A 21872-nucleotide genomic window follows, 5' to 3' on the forward strand; every position below is an offset into this window, starting at 1 on the left:
TAAAATATGAGAAGAAGGTCTTATATTCACATATTTACTGTATCTACTGCTCTTTATTTCTTTACGTAAATCCAAGTTTCCAACTGGTATCATTTTTTCTTTTGCCTGAAGATCTTCCTGTTACATTTCTTGAAGTGCAGGTCTGCTGATGACAATTTCTGTTTGAGTTTTTATTTTGCCTTTATTCTTAACATATGTTTTCACTGGATATAGAATTCTAGGTTACTTCTAGGTGAATACCATTTTCAAGCTGTCATTTCCATTGTGTTCTGGCTGGCAGGGTTTCTGATGAATTCTGCTGCTGCTGTTATGTTTGTTGTTCTGTGTACTATGTCTCTTCCCCTGGCTGCTCTTGTCTGGGCCTAACAGTTTGATTATGGTGTGCCTCAGTATGCTTTTCTGTGTGTGTGTCTTGCTTGGGGCATGCAGCTTCTTGGATCTGTAGGTTTATAGTTTCTATCAAATTTGGAAGTATTCTGGCCATCATTTCTTAATCTTTTTCTGTCCTTCCCCTTCTTCCCCTTGTCCTTCGGGCCTGCAGTGTTGTGTGTGTTAGACTGCTGGATATTATCCTTCAGGTCTCTGAGACTCTATTCCTTTTATTTATTTTTTCAGCCTATTTTGTTTCTGTGCTTCTGTGCTTATTTTGGATAAATTCTGTTGCTATATGTTTAAGTTCCCTGATTTTTTTCTTTACTTCTGCAATGTCTAGCCTGCACTTAATCTCAATCAGTGAAATTTTCATTTCAGATAATTATGTTTTCTTAAAATCTGTAAGTTCCACTGGATTCTTAAAAAAACTTCCTTTTTTCTTATGAATATCTATGTATTCTTTTAATATTGAACATAGTTATAATAGAAGTTTAATGTCTTATCATTTCTCAGAAGTTTACTATTTTCTGATTTTTTTGCCCCTCCTGATTATGGGCCACATTTTCCTCCTTGTCATGTTTAGGAAATTTTTTTTTTAAGGCTTCTCTGTACATAGTGAAGGAATTTTATATTAGATGTTGTGTATTGTGAATGTTACCTTGTTGAATGTCTGTGTCTTGTTTTATTTCTTTTAGGAATATCACACTTTGTTTTGGCAAAGCAGATAAGTTACTTGCAGGTCTTTCTAATGCCCTGTAGGCCTGCTTTTAAGCTCTGATAGGGCAGATTTCATTTAACTTTCACTCCAGACATACTTCAACCTCACTAAGACCTGACCTCTCTGGGGGTCTCCATGGAATGCCTTGGGTGGGTCACCAAGAACATTCCACTTTGGCTGGTTGGAGCTTCCCTACTTGTGTAAACTCTAAGAGTTGTTCATTTCACACCTTCTTGGTCATTTTCTGCCTTGCTTCGTGGAAGTTCACTCACACGTGAGGCCTAGAACTTAGCACATTTCTGTAGCCCTCTTTCTGTGTAGCTTCCTGTAATTTCTAGCACCCTCAACCTCTCTGAACTCTGTTCTTTATTGTCTGCAGTATCTAATCTGCAGGGCTACTAAGTTTAATTTGAGGTCCCCTTCCCTGTACTTGGTGACCTGGAAATTATTAACACCTCCAGGCAGAAAGTTGGGGTGATTGTATAGCTTACCTTGTTTGTTTCTTTTCTTGCAGGGAGAAACAAATAAATCTATATCTTTATGCAAATTAGCTGAGCAGCCAAGTTCTGCACTGCCTAGTATCCAGTGCCTGCACGTAGTTCTTTCAGATATACTGTCAGGTTTTCTAGCTATTTATTGCAGGAGGTTAAGTCTGGTCCACACCTAGTCTATCACTGATGCAAGCAAAAAATTTCAGGAATTCCATTGAAATTGGTCCATTGAAAATAATTCTTGGCAACTGAGTATTGTTCTAAATGACATGCCTGCATGTGTTAGAAGACTGAATTAAACATAATTTACATGAATTTGTGAGTGAAGCATGATAGTGTCCTCATGTCTCCCATTTATTTTTTACCTGTCCCACAGACTAGAACTGTTCCTACTCAGCAGAATGATTATGGTTTAAGGTAGTAGAATAATGACATCTGTTCAGATGTTCTTATAGCTCCCCAGAGGACAGATAGGCTGAGTGAGATCTGTCCTTGTCACCGCTAATGCTGACAGTACTCAGTGGGTGACTTCTCCTTTGGGTTGTTCTTATTCTTTACATTAGACTTAAATTTTCATTTTGGGAAGGCCATTATGAACCACTTTCTGAATCCACGGGAAGTCTATGCTAATAGCACTGTGCATGTGAATCAATAAAAAATGGATGTATGGGTTGAAAGAACCATCTTGAAACAGCATGGCATAACAAGACAATCTGGGGGATTTAAAGGCACAGTGAAAGGAGCTAATTTGCATAAAGACATGGATTTGTGAGGATGTCTTTCTCTCCTCCTCCCCCTACCCTGTGTTGAGTAAACTGAGCCATGTAATTTGGAGTGCATTGTTGTTGAGTTTCAGGGAGCACTGGGGTCTTGAGTAGACACAAGACTTCGCTGTTGATAATTTAGCTTAAGAAGCGACTAGATCAAGGAAAACAGGAATTCTGTATATTTTTTGGATCACAATGATTTATTTCAAACTTACTGGTAAAGAACTAATGCCCCTTTGAGAAATCATGAATATTGCCAGCTACAGATGTTGATTTTTGTTCTATTTAAATTACTCTTAAGTTCTTTGTTTAGCCTCCTAAATGACTCACTCTTATACTTGATGCATAAACTTTAATTTTGCATCATTGAAGTGTTGTTATAAATTTGTTGATTTTTAAGAATCCAAAGATGTTTCTTTTTTCTTGAGACAGGGTCTTGCTGTGTCACTCAGGCTGGAATGTAGTGGAATGACCCTGGCTCACTGCAGCTTCAGGCTCCTGGGCTCAAGTGGTGCTCCTGCCTCAGCCTTCTGAGTATCTGGGACTACAGGCACATGCCACCATATCTGACATATTTTTTTATTCTTAAGAGACAGGACCTTGCTATGTTGCCCAGGCTGGTCTTGAACTCCTGGCCTTGAGCAGTTCTCCCATTTTGGCCTCCCAAAGTGGTAGGACTACAGCTGTGTTTTTTTTTGTTTGTTTTTTTTTGTTTTTTTTTAATTTTAAATGCAACTTGAGGAGTATTGATTGAATCCACTGCTGTTTAAAAAATTTAAAAGTTAATGAGCTTATGAAAAAAATGTTCATCTTCACTAAAAAAGAAATGCAACATAGAAGATGAAGTCTTTTTTTCACCTGTCAGATTGATTAAAGTTTAAAAATGGTAATATTAAATGTTGGCAGTGGTGTGGAAGGATGAGTACTTCTTTGAACTTCTAGGGGAAATGTACATTTATATGACCTCTCTAATAATTTTGGCACTATACATCAAGAACTTTTACATTCTTTGACCCACTGTTGTTGCTTCTAGGGTTTTCATTCCTAAAACGATTGGAAATTCAAACAAACAAACAAAAAATGTAGGAAGGCATTTGCAATATTGCATTTCGAATGGTGAGAAATTAGAAACACCCTAAATGTCTAACCATAAGAATGTTTCACTTGTGCCATTTTCCAATTACAAAGTACCATACAATTATTAAAATGGTGGTTCTGAAAAATATTTCATCACAGAGGAAACATTTACATATTTGAAGTAAGCACTATTCCAATATGATACATACTCTCATCTCAGCTGCTACTTTAAAATACCCAAGTGACCAAGTACAGTGGCTCATGCCTGTAATCCCAGCACTTTGAGAGGCCAAGGTGGGAGGATTGAGTGACAGTGAGACCCTTTATCTTAAAAAAATAAAAAAGCATGGATGGTCAGAAATGTTCCAGAATGTGAAAATAACTGTTTCTAGGTGGTGGTTTTATGAGAGATTGTTTTCTTCTTTATATTTGTTCTATTTTTCAAAATTTGAGTGCAAAAGTATTCTGGGTATGTGAAAGCAAGTATGATCTTTGTAGCTTCATTCTGGGCTTAACCTAAGGCTTTCCAGACCCTAGAGGGGCACCTCAGACTCCAAAAGAGTATGCAAAAGTATGAAAAAGTGTGTGTGTGTGTGTGTGTGTGTGTGTGTGTGTGTGTGTGTGTAGTTTTTGTTTTTTAAAAAACATTGGTTTCTGTGCTTACTGTTCAGATAAAAATTTCGATGATGAAGATTCTGTGGATGGTAACAGACCTTCCTCTGCTAGTTCTACGTCATCCAAGGCTCCACCGAGTTCTCGGAGAAACGTTGGAATGGGAACCACCCGCCGGCTTGGTTCATCCACCCTGGGATCCAAGTCTTCAGGTTAGTCTAAGCTCTGTGTGGCGTTCTAGGGTCAGCTATGCCAGCTTTTCAAACCAGAGATGCAAGTACTTGCCTGTGGTGGCCCTCAGAAGTGATACAGTCCCCGTATGCAGCAGGTTTCTGCCTGCTATTCTTTAATTGAATTAGCATTGCAGTACTGGTGCTGATTAGCTGGTAAGTTGTAAATTTGAGCTACTGTGTTGACTTTTGCCACATTCTGCTAAGGCGGAGCCTATAGAAGAAGGAAACTAGCACAGAGGAAAGCATAGCTCCGAGATAAAAGCAAGAGCGCACCCTCATCACATTGTTCAGTTATCTGGATCCAGCAATGCTTGAAACCACTAGGGGCGTTTTAGACAATTTCTGTTTAACAAGACTGAGAATAATCCAGAAGTCACACTGTAACTCCTGTCTTTAAAATACATCTTGTGGACTGGCCCCTAGGTATTGGGGCGTGTGTGCATGCTCCGCATGCAGGTCGGGCTGTGGGTGGTGGAGACAGCCACCTCTGCTCCAGTTCCCGGTGAGCCATGGTGAGGTGGCAGCTGTTGGTGTGTCTGTTGGATGGTAGCGTGAAGTGGAGCTGGGCCAGCGGGAGGTAGCTCTGTGGGAGTGGAAGGCCCGTGTTTCTCTACCTGGACTGCAGGCTCTTCATGCAGGGAGGGCAGAGCTCAAGACCTCAAAGACAATCTGTAGAAAGCTGGGTAGCAGCAGCTCCACAGAAGAGTGACCAGACTGTTGAAAGAAAAACAAACAGAAAACGGCAACCACAAAAAACCCCATCCAATGGACCACAACCTCAAAGATCAAAGGTAGATAAGCCCACAAAGATGAGAAAGAATCAACACAAAAGCGCTGAAACATCTTTTCCTTCAGATAACCGCAACCCCTCTCTAGCAAGGGCTCAGAACTAGGCTGAGGCTGAGATGGCTGAAATGACAGAAGTAAGCCTCAGAATGTGGATAATAATGAACTTCACTGAGCTAAAGGAGCACGGGGTTGGGGTTAGGGTTAGGGTATTCACATAGGAAGAGAGGAAGTCAAACTATCTTTATTTGCAGATGACATGATCCTATATCTAGAAAACCCCATTTTCTCAGCCCAAATCTTCTTAAGCTGATAAGCAACTTCAGCAAAGTCTCAGGATACAAAATCAATGTGCAAATATTGCTAGCATTCCTATACATCAACACCAGGCAAGCAGAGAGCCAAATCGTGAATGAATTCCCATTCACAATTGCCACGAAAAGAATAAAATACCTAGGAATATAGCTAACAAGGGAAGTGAAGGACTTCCTCACGGAGCACTACAAAACACTGCTCAAAGAAATCAGAGACGATACAACAAATGGAAAAACAGTCCGTGCTCATGGATAGGAAGAATTAATATTATGAAAATGGCCATACTGCCCAAAGCAATTTATAGATTCAAGCTATTCCCATTAAACTAACATTGACATTCTTCACAGAATTAGAAGAAACTATCTTGAAATCCATATGGAACCAAATAAGAGCTCATATAGCCAAGACAATCCTAAGCAAAAAGAACAAAGCTGGAGGCATCACGCTATCCAACTTTATACTGTAAGGCTACCCCTAACCAAAACAGTGTGGTACTGGTACAAGAACAGACACACAGACCAATGGAATAGAATAGAGAACCCAGAAATAAAGACCTCACGACTATAACCATCTGATCTTCAACAAACCTGATAAAAACAAGCAATGGGGAAAGAATTCCCTGTTTAATAAATGGTGCTGGGTGAACTGGGTATCCGTATGCAGAAAATTGAAACTGGACCTCCTCCTTACACGCTATACAAAAATCAACTCAAGATGGATGAAAGAGTTAAAATTTAACTCAAACTGTAAAACCCTAGAAGAAAATCTAGGCAATACCATTTAGGACATAGGCATGAGCAAAGATTTCATGACAAAGACGCCAAAAGCAATTGCAATGAAAGCAAAATTTGACAAATGGCCCTAATTTAACTAAAGAGCTTCTGCACAGCAAAATAAACTATCAGAGCAAACACACAACCTACAGAATGGGAGAAAATTTTTGCAATCTATCCATCTGACAAAGGCCTAACATTCAGAATCTACAAGGAACTTAAATTTACAAGAAAAAACAACCCCATTAAAAAGTGGGCAAAGAAAATGATCAGACACTTAGGAAAAGAAGATGAACATGCGGCCAGCAAATGCATGAAAGAAAGCTCGACATCACTGATTATTAGAGAAATGCAAATCACAATGAGATACCATCTCACACCAGTCAGAATGGCTATTATTAAAAAGTCAGAAAAACAGTAGATGCTGGCGAGGTTGTGGAGAAAAAGGAGTGCTTTTACCCTGTTGGTGGGAGTGTAAATTAGTTCAACCACTGTGGAAGAGACTGTGTCAGTTCCTCAAAGACCTAGAGGCAGAAATACCATTTGACCCAATAGTCCCATTACTGGGTATATATCCAAAGGAATGTAAATCATTCTGTTACAAAGATACATGTGTGCATATGTTCATCCCAGCACTATTCACAATAGCAAAGACCTGGAGTCAACCTAAATGCCCATTAAGACTGGGTAAAGAAAATGTTGTACATATATACCATGGAATACTATGCATTCATAAAAAGGAACAAGATCATGTCCTTTGCAGGGACATGGATGGAGGTGGAAGCTCTTATCCTCAGCAGTTTAACGCAGGAACAGAAAACCAAATACTGCATGTTGTCACTTATAAGTGGGAGCTGAATGATGAGAACACATGGACACATGGGTGGGGAAAACACACACTGGGACCTGTTGCAGGGTTTGGGGTGGGAGGAGGGAGAACATCAGGAAGAATAGCTAATGTACTGGTCTTAATACCTAGTGATGGGGTGATCTGTGCAGCAAACCACCATGGCACATGTTTACCTATGTAACAAACCTGCACATCCTACACATGTACCCCTGAACTTAAAAGTTGGGAATAAAAATAAATAAGATAAAATACATTTTGTTCTTACAAGTAACGTGGTTCCTTGTGAGACCAGTAAGGATGTTGCATTAAATAAATTGTAGGAGATTTCTCCCATAAATTCTTCCTTTCACTCCTAATGTAGACAGTTTAGTTGTTATATACAACTCTCATCTTCTGTCAAGTTTCACATTTACATGCAAATTCCTTCCGAAATTTACCTCAGAAAAATTGTGTAGCTGCTGCTTTTAGAACCATTTTCACTGATGGCTTTAGCTTTTGAGCTGTTGGTGGTGGTGGGGATAGTGGTGGATGGGGAATCCCATGAGCCAAAAAAGATGAAGCCAAAAGGACCAAATAAAAGCTATACTCGTGATTAGCATTAAAATGCTGTCTCCTGATGGCCTCTCCTGAATTCTGAACTGGCCCTAGAATATTGGTATCTTGACCAGACCAGCATGGGACCACTCTGCCTCCTGACCCCAGCATCTGTGATAGAGGAGCTGTAGGAATGTTAATTGTACTTATTTCAAGTTCTTTCTAATCATTTTTTTGGTGTATTTTAAAACATTTTACTTTTTGTTACTGATTTTAAATTCACATAACATAAAATTAGCCATTTTAAAGGGAATGTTTTCAGTGTTTCATCTACCTTGTAGCATATATCAATACTTTGTTCCTTTTAATGCCTGAACAATCTTTCTTTTTACTTGATCTATTATTGGGTAATTATCTGTTGCACAAACAAGGCTTAGAAAATTACTAGACTGGTGCTTTCCTTCCCATCCCACATCCATACCCTTTCCAGAAGTCCCTGCTGTGTAGATTATGCACATATCAGCTCGGTTTTCCCCTTCAGCCCTGCACTTATCCTTTTTTCCATGTTGTTTAAAACCATAGTCATGAATTTCCTGGTTTGCTCCTCCTCATCAGATACCCTAGGCTCAGGGGCTGTTGTTGGCCTCTGAGTCCTCTTTGGTATGTGTGGGTACATGGTGTAGGGCCTCATGCAAAGGAGGCATTCAGGGCCTATCTGCTCAATGGGATCCAGTTTTTATGCTGAAACAGACACAGAGCACCACATCACAGTGAGTAACTATTGGCCTTTAGAGTAGTTAGCTTTTCCACGGTGTGAGTGATCTTCAGCAAGAGTGATGACACACATTTACTGCTACCTGGGATTGTCTTTAAAGCTCCTTTCTGTCTGGATAATTATCAGGACCCCGAACACCAGATACATGTGTGGTAAGAAAGTCTTAGAAAAGCAATCAGACTAATCCATGTAAATCATTAATGGGGGTTATGAAGATGACTATAGACACCAGTTTTTAAAATGTGAAAAAATCTGATAAAGCATCACTTGATTTTCATGCATAAAAGGGAGCTCAGATTAGCAAAAAGAAATACTTTCTTCACATACTTTTAAGTATACAAAGCATCTTAGGATAACTTTGTAGGAGAAACTTGTAACTGATTCTTAAATGAAAAAAATGATATTTATCATGAGTTCAAGGAAATAGAAATGTTTTCAAACTAATATAAAGTTAAATAAAACTGAAATTATTTAGGACTGGTTTGAATAGTGACAAATTTGTAATGCTGAATTCCTAGTAATTACAGTTTAAGTTACTCCCTGAAGAATTAAATTTTCTGCTTGATCCATTTATTAGGAATCTTTCAAAAGACTTGTGTATTAATACAATATCTAAACCCTTTAAAACCATACCCTCCCTGCTTAAACAGGTAGTCTAAGTGACCTTAAGCTAATGTATATAGCATTGTAGAATTACTGTATTTCATCTTGATGTGAAGTCAGTAATGTTTGTCAATTTCATGACACTCCAAAGTTATATGAAGCCTTTCTAAAAAATAGTTCTGAATCTTCCAAAACAGAATTTTGATTGTGTATGTTTAGACTTCTTCAGTGTATGTGTTATATACATTGTTTCATATTTTTTGAAATTCTTTTTTACAGCTGCAAAAGAAGGAGCTGGTGCTGTGGACGAAGAGGATTTTATTAAAGCATTTGATGATGTACCTGTAGTACAGGTCAGTGAGGATATTTGAGTGTGATTACAAACAAGGGTAGACTTTTTCTTCACATTTTATTTTTCAAGTATGCCTGTGTAATGTTCTTTACTAGGTCAGGTAATTTTAACTGTCAACACTACAGGAGATCTGAGGTGCAGACTAGAAAATGTTGGAGCAAAAGTCAAGGCCCAAGATGATCTTTCAGTAAGAACAGGAAAGACATTGGTTGCTCTATTATTAAGTTTATGGATCAGGTCACATAAAAGAGTAAGAAATAGGTGATGCTCAATTAGAAAATAAAAAAGGCATATTTATTTAGGGATTTTTTTTTAGAAAACTTCATAACTTTGAAGGATTTTGGTGTCTGAAAAGTTACAGAGAATGATTTAATAAGAGCTTAGTTTATACCTTCTTTGATGCTTCACTTTAAATACCTAACAGATGAAACAAAGATTATTTATAAAAATTGGGATACAGCCGCAAGTTTTTGACTGCTTTGTGCCTTAGTATCATCTATTGCTGGTTGAGACTAATACTTTTCCTCAGCCTACACCGGCTGTCTGTGCCCTGGATTCCTGTGGCACTTACTAGTCTGTTGTGTACAACTCTCTTTGCCACCTTTGTTGCCGTATGTGTATAAAGCAGGTAACAAGAATCTCGGTGGCCTGGGCAACATGACGAAACCTCATCTGTACAAAAGATACAAAAATCATCTGTGGTGGCAGATGCCTGTAGTTCTAGCTGCTCAGGAGAGTGAGCTGGGAGGCTCCCTTGAACCCGGGAGGTGGAGTTTGTCGTGAGCTGAGATTGCGCCACTGTACTCCATCCTGGGCGACAGAGTGAGACCCAGTCTCTTAAAAAAAACAAAACAAAAAAAAATCTCGGGTTCAGGTTCATCCTTAAGTGCTTGACCTGACCTTCCCAGCATACATCAAGATTGATTATACCCTATACCCTACCTGTTTTCTAAGTAAGATGTGGAGATAAATGAGAATGTAGATTTGAAAGTCTTTAAAATTATAGGTATAGTGTCATGTTATAAATAATACTAAGAGTAAGAAATGACTTAGGCATCACTGACTGTTTCCCGTTAGGCTTGTTTCTCTTTGTACATGAAATCATCTGTTAAGTTTATAGTAAAGCTACGTTTGAGGCAGGGTTATTCACATATGGCAGCAAATCTTGTGTGTACACATTTATAGTGAGAAAGATCCTCATTATAGACAAAACTCTGCAGATATTTTCTCATAGGTGTTTCTTAAAAATTAAATAATTTCTTTTACTAAATGGTCTTGACTTCATGTAATTAAGAAGTAATCTGTTTATTCTGCATGTTTTTATATTGATTGTAAATTAATTTTGCTTACAGATTTATTCCAGCCGAGACCTTGAGGAATCCATAAACAAAATTAGGGAAATACTATCTGATGACAAGCATGATTGGGAACAGAGAGTAAATGCTGTAAGCTGTTGACTTCATGTGATTACCTTTTCATAAGATGTATTTAAGTATCTCATACTTTATTATGAAATCAGGGCACAACTCTAATGAATTTTAAATAATATATATTTTAAATACAAATTATTGTATGTACACTTCACCCTTTTAGTAGAGTATCTCCTTTTATTTTTATTTTTGAAACACACCAACTTAAACCTTTATGAATCATCTAGTCTTTTAACAAAGACCTAACTGTGGAGTGTATGGTGACAGCCTCCACTGTCACCTTAGCAGAAATTTCATTCTGTGATTGTTTGCCTTTAAAGTGGCTTTTTTGTGGCAGTTTTAGTATATGTCCCCCAATATTCTTTTCTTTCTTCATATCACTTGCTAGAAAGTTGTGTCTCCTTTATTTTTAAAAGTAAATTAATGGAAAGTGGTCTGGGCGTTAAAGCGAGGGTGTGTCTGATCTGAGAAGGCTATTTTCTACTGGTTGGCTGGCAAGAAGGGAGGTGGTACCATTGCCATTATATTGTATTTTAAATCAGACCAGCCAGGTAATGGTTCGGTGGAGGATAATGGTTCAGGTAGGAATGCTGCTTCCTTTGGTTCATTAAATAAATGGCAGTTGAAGTGGGGTGTGAGGGGAGGTAAGCTTAGGAGGGGCTTTTCACAAGCCAAAAGTTTTTAATTATTTATCATTAGTGTTGTAGGATCTATAAATACTTTAAGATATTTCAAATGTAAAACTGTTTTTGCAGAAATTACAATATATGTGTCACAAATACTCCAGTTAAAAATTATTTAGTCTTATTTGTGATATGTAGATTTGTTTATTGTATTAGCTAATACAATACTGGCTGAATTCTCTTGGGAATGCTTTCTAATCAGTTGAACTTTAACAATTATCTCTTTTGTAGTTGATGGCTTCTGTTTTGTATATTCTGTGTTAGAATTGTTTTCTGTTTTTCTGAATTTTCTCTATTCCATTAGCTAAAAAAGATTAGATCTTTACTTTTGGCTGGTGCCGCTGAGTATGATAACTTCTTTCAACATTTGCGTCTTTTGGATGGAGCCTTTAAACTCTCTGCTAAGGATCTGCGGTCTCAGGTAGTGCGGGAGGCTTGTATCACGTTGGGGTAAGGACTGCGACGCTCCATATTCTCACCATAAAATAGTGTCACCACAGAGCTTCAGAGATGTCTCCTTGAACTTGTGAGCTGGGTCTCTTTAATGTAACTTCCGACTAGTCTTCAAGACCCATTCCAGTTAACACTTCTGTCAGTGGTTTTACAATACTTTTTGCTCAATTATGTGAAGTGTGACAGATTTTAAATTTTATTTTATTCAGTGATATAGCTCTGAAGCCTTTATTTCAAACTTTGAAGCAGTTATTAATATGGAAAGATGAAACTCTATGAAATCCTGTTTCTCTCATTTTTCATTGATTTTTGCTGGCAGGCAATAGTGTGGTTATCAGAATGTTTGTTCCTAGAAGAGTACTGTAGTTATAAAGTTAAAGGCATTTACTGCAGTAAAATTTTATTCTAGCTATATGTGTACTAGTAATCAAAGCTAATAAAACTTTGTGTTAGAATGTATCTCAGAATATCAAAGCAGCAGCAGCAAGAGGAGGCATCACAGCTGTTTAAAGTTTTGGCTGCAGTCAGATTTTGAAGCCTGAATATTTTATGTTAAGATAAAAGAAAAAATATGAAAAAGGAGCCAAGGGTGCTTTTTCATATTTGTGTTTTATTAATATATCGTCAGTTTGTTTGGTATTTTCAGACTAGTTGGGGCAGGTGGGCTGGTATCTGCCTGGAGTCCCTTCTACTTGGAAAGCCAAAGTGGGAGGATTGCTTGAGCCCAGGAGTTCAAGTTCAACGCGGGCAACATAGTGAGATCCTGCCTCTAGAAAACAAAAAGCTCCACAAAGACTAGTTGGAAATTAAAAAAAAAAAAACAAAAAAACAAAAAACCACTTTTGGGCTAAGAACTATTTGCCAAGTTCTCAACATGCACATCGGAAATCTTAGACCCTTGTCCTTTCTAGATAACTTTAAATGAAGGCTCTAGATGTTAAATGGTTTATGTGCTTCACTGTTTCTAAGAAAAACAACTACAGTCCAGTATCCATTTCTTGTTTTAGGCATCTGTCATCAGTTCTGGGGAATAAGTTTGACCATGGAGCCGAAGCCATTATGCCAACTATCTTTAATTTAATTCCAAACAGTGCCAAAATTATGGCCACGTCTGGTGTTGTAGCTGTTAGGTTAATTATTCGGGTAAGTATGTTATAGGCCATACATGAAATAAGCAAGTGGTAAATACCGATGGTTGATAAATATTAGAGGCATTTTTGTTAACATAATTATATTGAGTAATTAAATTTATTAGCATAATTATATTGGAATTTTATATATATATATATATCATCTTTTCCCCCTACTTAATTGTGGCATATGAGCTTTTTATAATCCATAATGTGAATTATGGATGTGTTATAAAGTTAATGAGGTATTGATTGTTAGCTCACTATTGGTTTAAAATATTCGAACATCCGGTGTCTGCTTCTGAGATTATATTGTATTCTTGTTACTTAGATATTACTCTTAGTCTTAACCTCCTTAATCCCAGTCCTTCCATTTTAGGTATTGGTACTTGTGGTTTTGCTGTTCACCCAAAAGTTCAATTAATTGCACATAAGCACAGAAACAAAATATTCTCTTTGGTTAGATTTTCTAGGCACTTATTTGTTCAAATTTAAATAATTATCCAAGTAATTTGTACACAAGTTTTTAACAAAATCTAATAGTTCACAAAGGTTTAAAATGGTTTTCCACGTTACCTCCCCACCACTTTCAAGTCCTTTTTGCCCAGAAGCAGCTCTTGAAGCTTTGAGGCTTGATGATACTGTCTAAAGTCTATCCAGAATATTCTTGATTATTTTGGTTGTTTACTTTGTATTATTAGTTCTTACTGTTCTTACTTGCACTGCCTACTTTAACTGTTAAACCCAAGGTCATTATTGGACATTTCCGTTGAAACAATATCAAAATACATTGGTCTGATGACTTCTTTCAAACCCACTCAGATCTCTACAGCTGAGATAATTTAGACCTCATAGTAATGATTGTTTTAGGCTTACCTTCATGTCATCATGTTGCCTGTTCTTAACTCTGTAAATTTTCTAATGCCTTTTGACAATATCCTGTGAATTATTTTTTTCTTTTAAAACTCACTGACATTCTAATCTGAATGTATATGTGCTATATAAGTAGATTAGTGAGGAAGTGATTCTTTTAATTTTGTTTTACTTTTGTATTTGCAAGTGTTCACCTCTGTTTTTTGTTGTTCTTCACAGCACACACACATCCCTAGGTTAATACCTGTCATAACAAGCAACTGTACCTCTAAGTCTGTCGCTGTTAGAAGGTAAATTTTAAAGGGTTTTCTCATTGTTTTTAAATTGTTTAAAAACCAAAACAAATTCCAAATCTCCTTCCATGGATAAAATTTCATGTTGAAAATGCTTAGTATTACTTAAAATCACTGCAATAAATGATTTTGAGTTGAAGAATCAAGATCTAAATATTTTGGGAAATGAATGTGGACAACCTCTATTATGTTTCTGTGTGTGTGTGTGTGTGTGTGTGTGTGTGTGTGTGTGTTTGTGTGTGTGTGTGTGTCTGTGTGAGAGAGAGTGAGTTTGGGGGCTAGTGGCAGAAGGAGAAGGGGAGAGGACCCCCTGTACATTTTTTTCCTGTGATAATCCTCCTACCTTTGTCATTGGTCTGCCCTATTCCCTGAGTAAAAGCAGTAACTGCATGCAAGAAAAAAATACCATAAACATCAATGGCAGTAGTTTCATATATGAAAGGTATGTGTTGTTTGCATCTTCTGTTTAGCGATTTCTGGGATTCTGAATCTTCACTATTACTTAGTTCTGTGCAGTTGTGGGAGATATATCCAGAAGACGCAGGCAAATACAACCTGGGTAACTAGCTAGGGGTTTGTTCCCAAGTCCCTGTCTTATATGTGCTGGTGAGCTGCCCTAAACTACGTGTGAGGAGTAAAGACTGTGTTATTTTAGCTCAGACCTGTGAAAGAATCCTTCACTCTAAGATTTAGAGCCCGGATGACTTTTGCTAGCTGTTTGCCTTTTTCCCTGGGGTGTCATGTTGATCCTGCTGGGTTTCTATGGGTACAAGACCCTCTTAAGCATGCAGCAGCTCTGGATTTGTCGTTTTAAAATTTATTTTATTATTTTTAGCAAATTGGCCACAGACTGCCTTTTTAAAAATTTTCTTTCCTTTCCTTTTCTTCTTTTCCCTTTTGTTCTCTTCCCCTTTCTTTTTCTTTCCTTTTTCCTTTCCTTCCTTCCTTTCTTGCCTTTCTTCCTTTATTGCTTTCCTTTCTTTTCTTTTCTTTTCTTTTTTTTTTTTTTTTTTGAGACGGAGTCTCGCTCTGTCGCCCAGGCTGGAGTGCAGTGGCCGGATCTCAGCTCACTGCAAGCTCCGCCTCCCGGGTCTACGCCATTCTCCTGCCTCAGCCTCCCAAGTAGCTGGGACTACAGGCGCCCGCCACCTCGCCCGGCTAGTTTTTGTATGTTTTAGTAGAGATGGGGTTTCACCGTGTTAGCCAGGATGGTCTCGATCTCCTGACCTCGTGATCCTCCCGTCTCGGCCTCCCAAAGTGCTGGGATTACAGGCTTGAGCCACCGTGCCCGGCCTCTTTCTTTTCTTTCTTTCACCCAGGCTGGAGTGCAGCACACTGTAACCTCAAGCTCCTGGACTTCCAAGTAGCTGGGACTACAGGCACACCCCACCATGGCCCACTAATCTTTTTTTTTTTTTTTTTTTTTTTACTGTTTTTAGAGACGGGGGTCTTATTCTGTTGCCCAAGGATGATCTCGAACTCCTGGGCTCAAGCAGTCTTCCCACCTTGATCTCCCAAAGTGCTGGGATTATAGATGTGAGCCACCATGCCCAACCTTTATTTTTTTAATTGGCAAGTAAAAATTGTGAAGACTTATGGTGTACAACATGCTGTGTTGATAATGTGTATACATTTTGGAATGGTTAAATCAAGCTCTTTAACGTGTATCACCTCACATACTTACTTTTTTGTGGTGAGAACACTTGAAATCTACTCTCAGCAGTTTTAAAGTATATAATATGTTGTTACTAACTATAGTCACCATCACTATGAAGTACAATCGATCTCTTGAACTTACTCATATCTGCCTGACATTTTGCATACTTTACATCTCCCCGTCTCCCAACCCCCAGCCTCTAGGAACCACCATTCTACTTTCTGCTTCTGTAAGTCCAACTTTATTTGCTTTAGAGGTGGTGCCTCACTCTGTCACCCAGGCTAGAGTGCAGTGGCACACTCATGGCTCACTGCAATCTCTAATTTCTGGGCTCAAGTGATCCTTCCGCCTCAGTCTCCCAAATAGCTGAGACCATAGGTGTGTGCCATCACGCCCCCAGCTAATTTTTAAATTTTTTATAGAGATAAGGTCTCACCATGTTGCCCAGGCTGGCCTCAACCTCCAAAGTGCTGGGATTGCAGGTGTGAGCCATTGCACCAAGCCTGAGTCGACCTTTTTGGATTCCTCCACACATAAGTGAGATCATGCAGTACTTGTCTTTGTATGCCTGGCTTATTTCTTTTAAGATAATATTTTCCAAGTTTATCTGTGTTGTCTTAAATGACAGGCTTTATTTTGTTGTTGTTGTTAAGACTGAATAGATTCTGTTGTGTATGTATGCTGCATTATCTTTATCTCCTCATCTGTTGATGGATACTTAGGTTGATTCCCTATCTTGGCTATTGTGAATAGTCTTGCAATAATCATGAGAGTTCAGATACCTCTTCAACATACTGACTGCATTTTTTTGCGATATATACCTAGTAGTTGGTTTTAGATCCATCTCATTAATAGCTACATGAAAGACAAAAAGAGAAAAGAGGAATAATCCAGCTATCTAAAATCATGAAAAAAGAAATTTATACCTTCCACTGAAAAAATGTAACTCCATACTGTGTGACTTAAGTGTGTACCCCCAGCGAATGCAATCTACCCTTGACCTAGGGTTCAGCTTCTCCTGGGGTTAGAGTGGAGCAGCTTCAGCTCCCCCTAGAGATGAGAATGTAAAGTCAGCACAGAGGGATGATTGTGAACTTCAGAACCTGACGAGCATCAGTTGAAACATTCCTCTCCCACTTACTCGTCTGACTCGTTAGGTATAAGGGTACTCCTCTATAAGATTTGGAGGATTCAGTCATTAGGTAAAACATTTAGTGAAAGCTTAATTTGTTGCAGCTGTGGCTGTTATTTTCATCTTGCTGCTGTTTTCATTTTGCTAATGTTAGGTTTCCAAGAGAAATTCAGAATGTGTTTTTCCTTGTGTAAGGCAAAATTTCTCCAATAAGATGACACAGATCTTTGTTGTGGAACGTTGCAGGATGTTTAGGGGATTCATCATCTTGGGCTGCCATTACAAAATACTACAGACTGGATGGCATGAACAACAGATTTATTTCTCACAGTCTAGAGCAAGGTTGTCCAACCATGCAGCCCAGGACAACTTTGAGTGCCCAACACAAATTCGTAAACTTTCTTAAAACATTATGAGATTTTTTTAAAGCTCATCTGCTATCATTAGTGTTAGTGTATTTTATTTGTGGCCCAAGTCAATTCTTCTTCTTTCACGGTGGCCCAGAGGAGCCAAAAGATTGGACACCCCTGGCCTAGAGGCTGGAAGTTCAAAATCAGCGTGCCAGCAAAGTCAGATTCTGGTGAGGACTCTCATCCTGGCCTGTAGACCAGTATTCTCCTGTGTCCTCACATGGGAGAGAGGGAGAGCAGGGTGGGAGGGAGGAGGGAGCAAACTACCTGTTATCTCTTCTTATAAGGACACTAATCTCATAATGAGGGCCCCATTATCATGCCTCATCTAAACCTCATCACTTCCCAAAGGTTCCATCTCCAAATAACCGTCACATTGAGAGTAAGGACTTCAACATATTAATTTGGTGGGGCAGGGAGATAAAATTCACTTCATAACATTTAGCATTTCTGGCCTTTGACACTAAATATGAGTAGCACCCCACAGTCATTGTGACAATAGAAATGCCTCCACCCTCACCAATTTCTGAACCACACACTCAGACTGTTGTTTCTGTATTTAGCCAGTGGGTGTCAGTCAGAACTGTATGTCTTAATGCTGAGAGAAGTAATAGGGACCATCTTGCCCAGTCCCTCTGCCCTCTGCCCTCAGAAAGGGAGAGGGAGCTTAAGAGTGCAGTGTAAGCAAAGCAGTGCACCTTCTGTTACATATGCAGCCTGTACTTAGCTTGGCTGTGTAGAATTGGTAACAAATGGACTACACACACTCTGACGTTATCATATATATTGTGGAATTAGGAGTTCAGATACAGCAGTGATTAAAGCTTGCTGATGTTTTCCCAAGAAGGTTCATAGATGGGTTAAAAATGAGCCACATTTTGAAAGATGAGTAGGAATAAGTGCAGTAAAGAGCCAAGAAAAACCCAGACTGGGAAATGCCACAGGCAAAAAGGTGAAAGTAGAATAAACATGGTCTAGATTGGGGCAGGAATAGGGAAGGTGATGGTGAGGAATGGGTGTGTGTGTAGTTGGTGTCTTTTCCTTTGAAAAGACTTGCTTACCCCTCTGGCCCCACCACTGCCAGCCCTAGGACCAAGCTGCAGGGCTCTCCTGTGAGCTGCTGGAGCCCCAAACAGTCTAGCAATGTGACTGTCTCTTTTGTTCTCTGGGCTGTGTCTTGGTTATCATTGGATCTCCAGCATCTGACACACGGTAAAGGGTTAGTAAATAATTATTTTTATTTATTTATTTTTGAAACAGGGTCTGACTTGGTTGCCTAAACTGGAATGCAGTGGTGCAATCATAGTTCACTGCAGTCTCAAACTTCTGGGCCCAAGCAATCCACCCACCTCAGCTTCCTAAATAGCTAGGACTTTATTAGCGCATGCCGCCGTGCCCAACTAAATTTTTTTTTTTTTTTTTGAGGCAGAGTCTCGCTCTGTCACCCAGGCTGGAGTGCAGTGGCGCGATCTCGGCTCACTGCAAGCTCTGCCTCCCAGGTTCACGCCATTCTCCTGCCTCAGTCTCCCGAGTAGCTGAGACTACAGGCGCCCGCCACTATGCCCGGCTAATTTTTTGTATTTTTAGTAGAGATGGGGTTTCACTGTGTCAGCCAGGTTGGTCTTGATCTCCTGACCTCATGATCCGCCCGTCTCGGCCTCCCAAAGTGCTGGGATTACAAGCGTGAGCCACCGCACCTGGCCCAACTAATTAAAAAAAAAAAATTTTTTTTGGTAGAGAGATGTCTCACTTTGTTGCCTAGGCTGATCTCAAACGCCTGACTTCAAGTGATCCTCCTGTCTTGCCCTCCCAAAGTGCTGGGATTACAGGCATGAGCTGCTGCTCCCAGCCTTGATGTATTGAATGATTGTGTATGGATTATAAGTTGTGAATTGGGAAGATTGTAGGAAAGAAAGACTGGTCATTTCTTTAGAGAAAGATTTTACTTCTGATTTGTGTGTTCTTGAATGGGTTCCTAGGACTATTAAGATTTATTCATACAAAAATAGAAATGCTAGACTTAGGAAAAAGAAAATTTTATTTATTTGTTTGTTTGTTTATTTGACAGAGTTTTGCTCTGTCGCCCAGGCTGGAGTGCAGTGACACGATCTCGGCTCACTGCAACCTCTGCCTCCCAGGTTCAAGTGATTCTCCTGTCTCAGCCTCCCAAGTAGCTGGGATTACAGGTGCCCGCCACCATGTCCGGCTAATTTTTGTATTTTTAGTAGAGACGGGGTTTCACCATGTTGGCCAGGCTGGTCTTGAACTCCTGACCTCAAGTGATCCGCCTATCTTGGCCTCCCAAAGTGCTGGGATTACAGGCATGAGCCTCTGTGCCCAGCCAGAAAAAGAAAATTTTGTAGAGGTAGAACCTGAAGTGGTGATGTAATCTAAATTGTTTTTGTACACAAATCAGACCAAGAAAAATCATAAAAGTGAAAAGGCTTAAAGAAGAATGCTGAAAGGTTGGTCAGAGGAAAGCACAGTAGTTGGAGAAAATCCATTGTAAGCACTACTTAGGGCCTTCTTAGCATGAAAATATAGAGAGCACTTAGTTTTTCAAGGTACTTTTAACTTTTTTTGTGCAAAGCATTTTCTGAAATTAATGCAAAGACCTGATTCTGTCGTGTTTCTTGATCTTCTGTGCATGCGTACATTTTCTATTAACATATTACTTAGGATAGTGTAAAAACGAATGACAGTGGTAAGTCCTTTTAGTGATGTTGCCATGAAGTGCAGGCTTCTGATTGGAGAGAAATGCTTGGATCCTGGCCCTGTGTCCCTGTGGTACCAGTAGGTGCTTCATTACTTTCATTTGCTTTGGTTTTTAGTCAGTTCTGATTCATTCTTTATGTTCTGTTTTTCTAATCACAGAAATCAGAAGAAATTTACTAATTATAAAAAGCAGTATTGGGTCACTTAAGAAAAATGCTGTTTCATTTTCACTAAAATATATATTAATAAGTTGTGTATTTCTTAATACTTTTTAGGCGCTGTTTTGAATTTTTAGATTTGCTTTTACAAGAATGGCAGACACATTCACTAGAACGGTGAGCATCTGATTTGAAACCATTTTTCCCTCTGAATTGAATCTTGAGAGTGAATGCTTTGGTGAGTGGTCCAGCTGGCTTTCTGTAAGAATGGAGGAATATATGCATTTGTTTTCATGACTACGTCTGTTGTTTTACTGATGTTGGTCACATAATATTCGCAGACACTTTTAGTGAATTTCATTGGTTGAAATACTACTATGTCCGTGTGCATTCTGACAGCTGCAGAGCCAGTAGAAACTCTTACTGACTCTGGCCCTGCTGCTTGACATCCCCTTCAGTTCCCATGAGGTAACTGTTTAAAGTTGCTGTTAGTAGACGAGTTGTAGCTGTTAGGTCCTTCAAGGAATTTCATTCATTTGAAAGTTTTCTTTTTCTCCCTCTGTATTTGATGTAGACAGCCTATTCAATATTAAGGTCATTATCTCATAATTTCCTTAGAAACTAGTTCTGATATGAAAAACACAAGATTTTGTTTTTGGGGTTCATAAAAGATTGAGCTGTAAGTGCAAATTTTGAAAAATCAGCTTTTGTTTTTAAAAAAAATCCCACAAGAGAATAGAGTTATGAAAGTCTTTAGGTATGGGTGGGTTGGAGTGGAGCTAGGGTGTTGGGGCAGGGCTGAAAATTAAAGGATTGTAGGAGTGCTCTGCTTTGCCCAGCCACCTGGGAATTGACCAGCCTTGGCACAGAGACTCCCAGCTCCATGTTGCTATTTGGAAGTTATTTCTCCCACCTGGTTTCATCCGCATTAAACCATACATTTATGATTGTTACTGCTTTCTTTTCTAAATATCTAGACACATATCAGTATTAGCTGAAACAATAAAGAAGGGAATACATGATGCTGATTCCGAAGCAAGAATAGAAGCCAGAAAGTAAGTTTTTATTGTACCCCACTTTTTAAATTAACTTCTTCTGTATTTCACATGAATTATATGGATTGCCTTATTAAAAACTTGTTAAGTTACTTGAACATATTTGTTAACCATGAATTTTAAACATGACTCCCAATAGGCCATTTTGGAATATTTCTGTCTTTTTTAAATAACATCACTCAACCTTGTGAATAAACAGGACTGAGGGAGACAAAAGAATGCTCATTTTTACATTCATCACAAATTATCACATAGCTCTGGAAGGCACTTGTATACATGCTCAATGTATTCATTTATTCATTAAGCCATATTGTAATCCAAAGCTGCTTTAATGATTTACCATGAAAAATCGTGGCCACAGGGAATTCTCTTCCTGCAGTCACTTCTTTGCAAGCATCTGTGATTCCTTGGTGTGAATCATATTAAGGGGAGCTGAATTGACCTAATGCCTGGGATTATCACAGTGATAACTTGCTGTTTCTGTCTCACAAATGAGGTACTTTTGCCATTAGGACTGTTTCCTCCAATCATGTGGGCATGGCCTCTGTATTTGTTACCTCCTTGGAAATTTTTTTTTTTTTTGAGATGGAGTCTCACTTTGTCACCCAGGCTGGAGTGCAGTGAC

General features: G+C 38.8%; 1 protein-coding gene across 27 annotated transcripts in view; it reads left to right on the forward strand.

Moving 5' to 3' along the window:
• The window catches only part of CLASP1 (cytoplasmic linker associated protein 1), a 309768-nt gene that overhangs the window by 178762 nt on the left and 109134 nt on the right, over positions 1–21872 (forward strand). For all 27 annotated transcript variants that reach the window (XR_012421050.1, XR_012421051.1, XM_065525354.1 and 24 more), the window contains exons 9-16: positions 4097–4249; positions 9186–9259; positions 10611–10703; positions 11676–11821; positions 12832–12967; positions 14047–14117; positions 20310–20369; positions 21170–21247. Coding sequence is in view for 25 of the 27 variants with exons in the window: in XM_065525354.1 (XP_065381426.1) it covers positions 4097–4249; positions 9186–9259; positions 10611–10703; positions 11676–11821; positions 12832–12967; positions 14047–14117; positions 20310–20369; positions 21170–21247 (811 nt within the window). In the remaining 2 variants the exon portion in view is untranslated. The remainder of the gene's footprint in view (positions 1–4096; positions 4250–9185; positions 9260–10610; positions 10704–11675; positions 11822–12831; positions 12968–14046; positions 14118–20309; positions 20370–21169; positions 21248–21872) is intronic.

Source organism: Macaca fascicularis, chromosome 12, assembly GCF_037993035.2.
Source record: "Macaca fascicularis isolate 582-1 chromosome 12, T2T-MFA8v1.1".
NCBI lineage: Eukaryota > Metazoa > Chordata > Mammalia > Primates > Cercopithecidae > Macaca > Macaca fascicularis.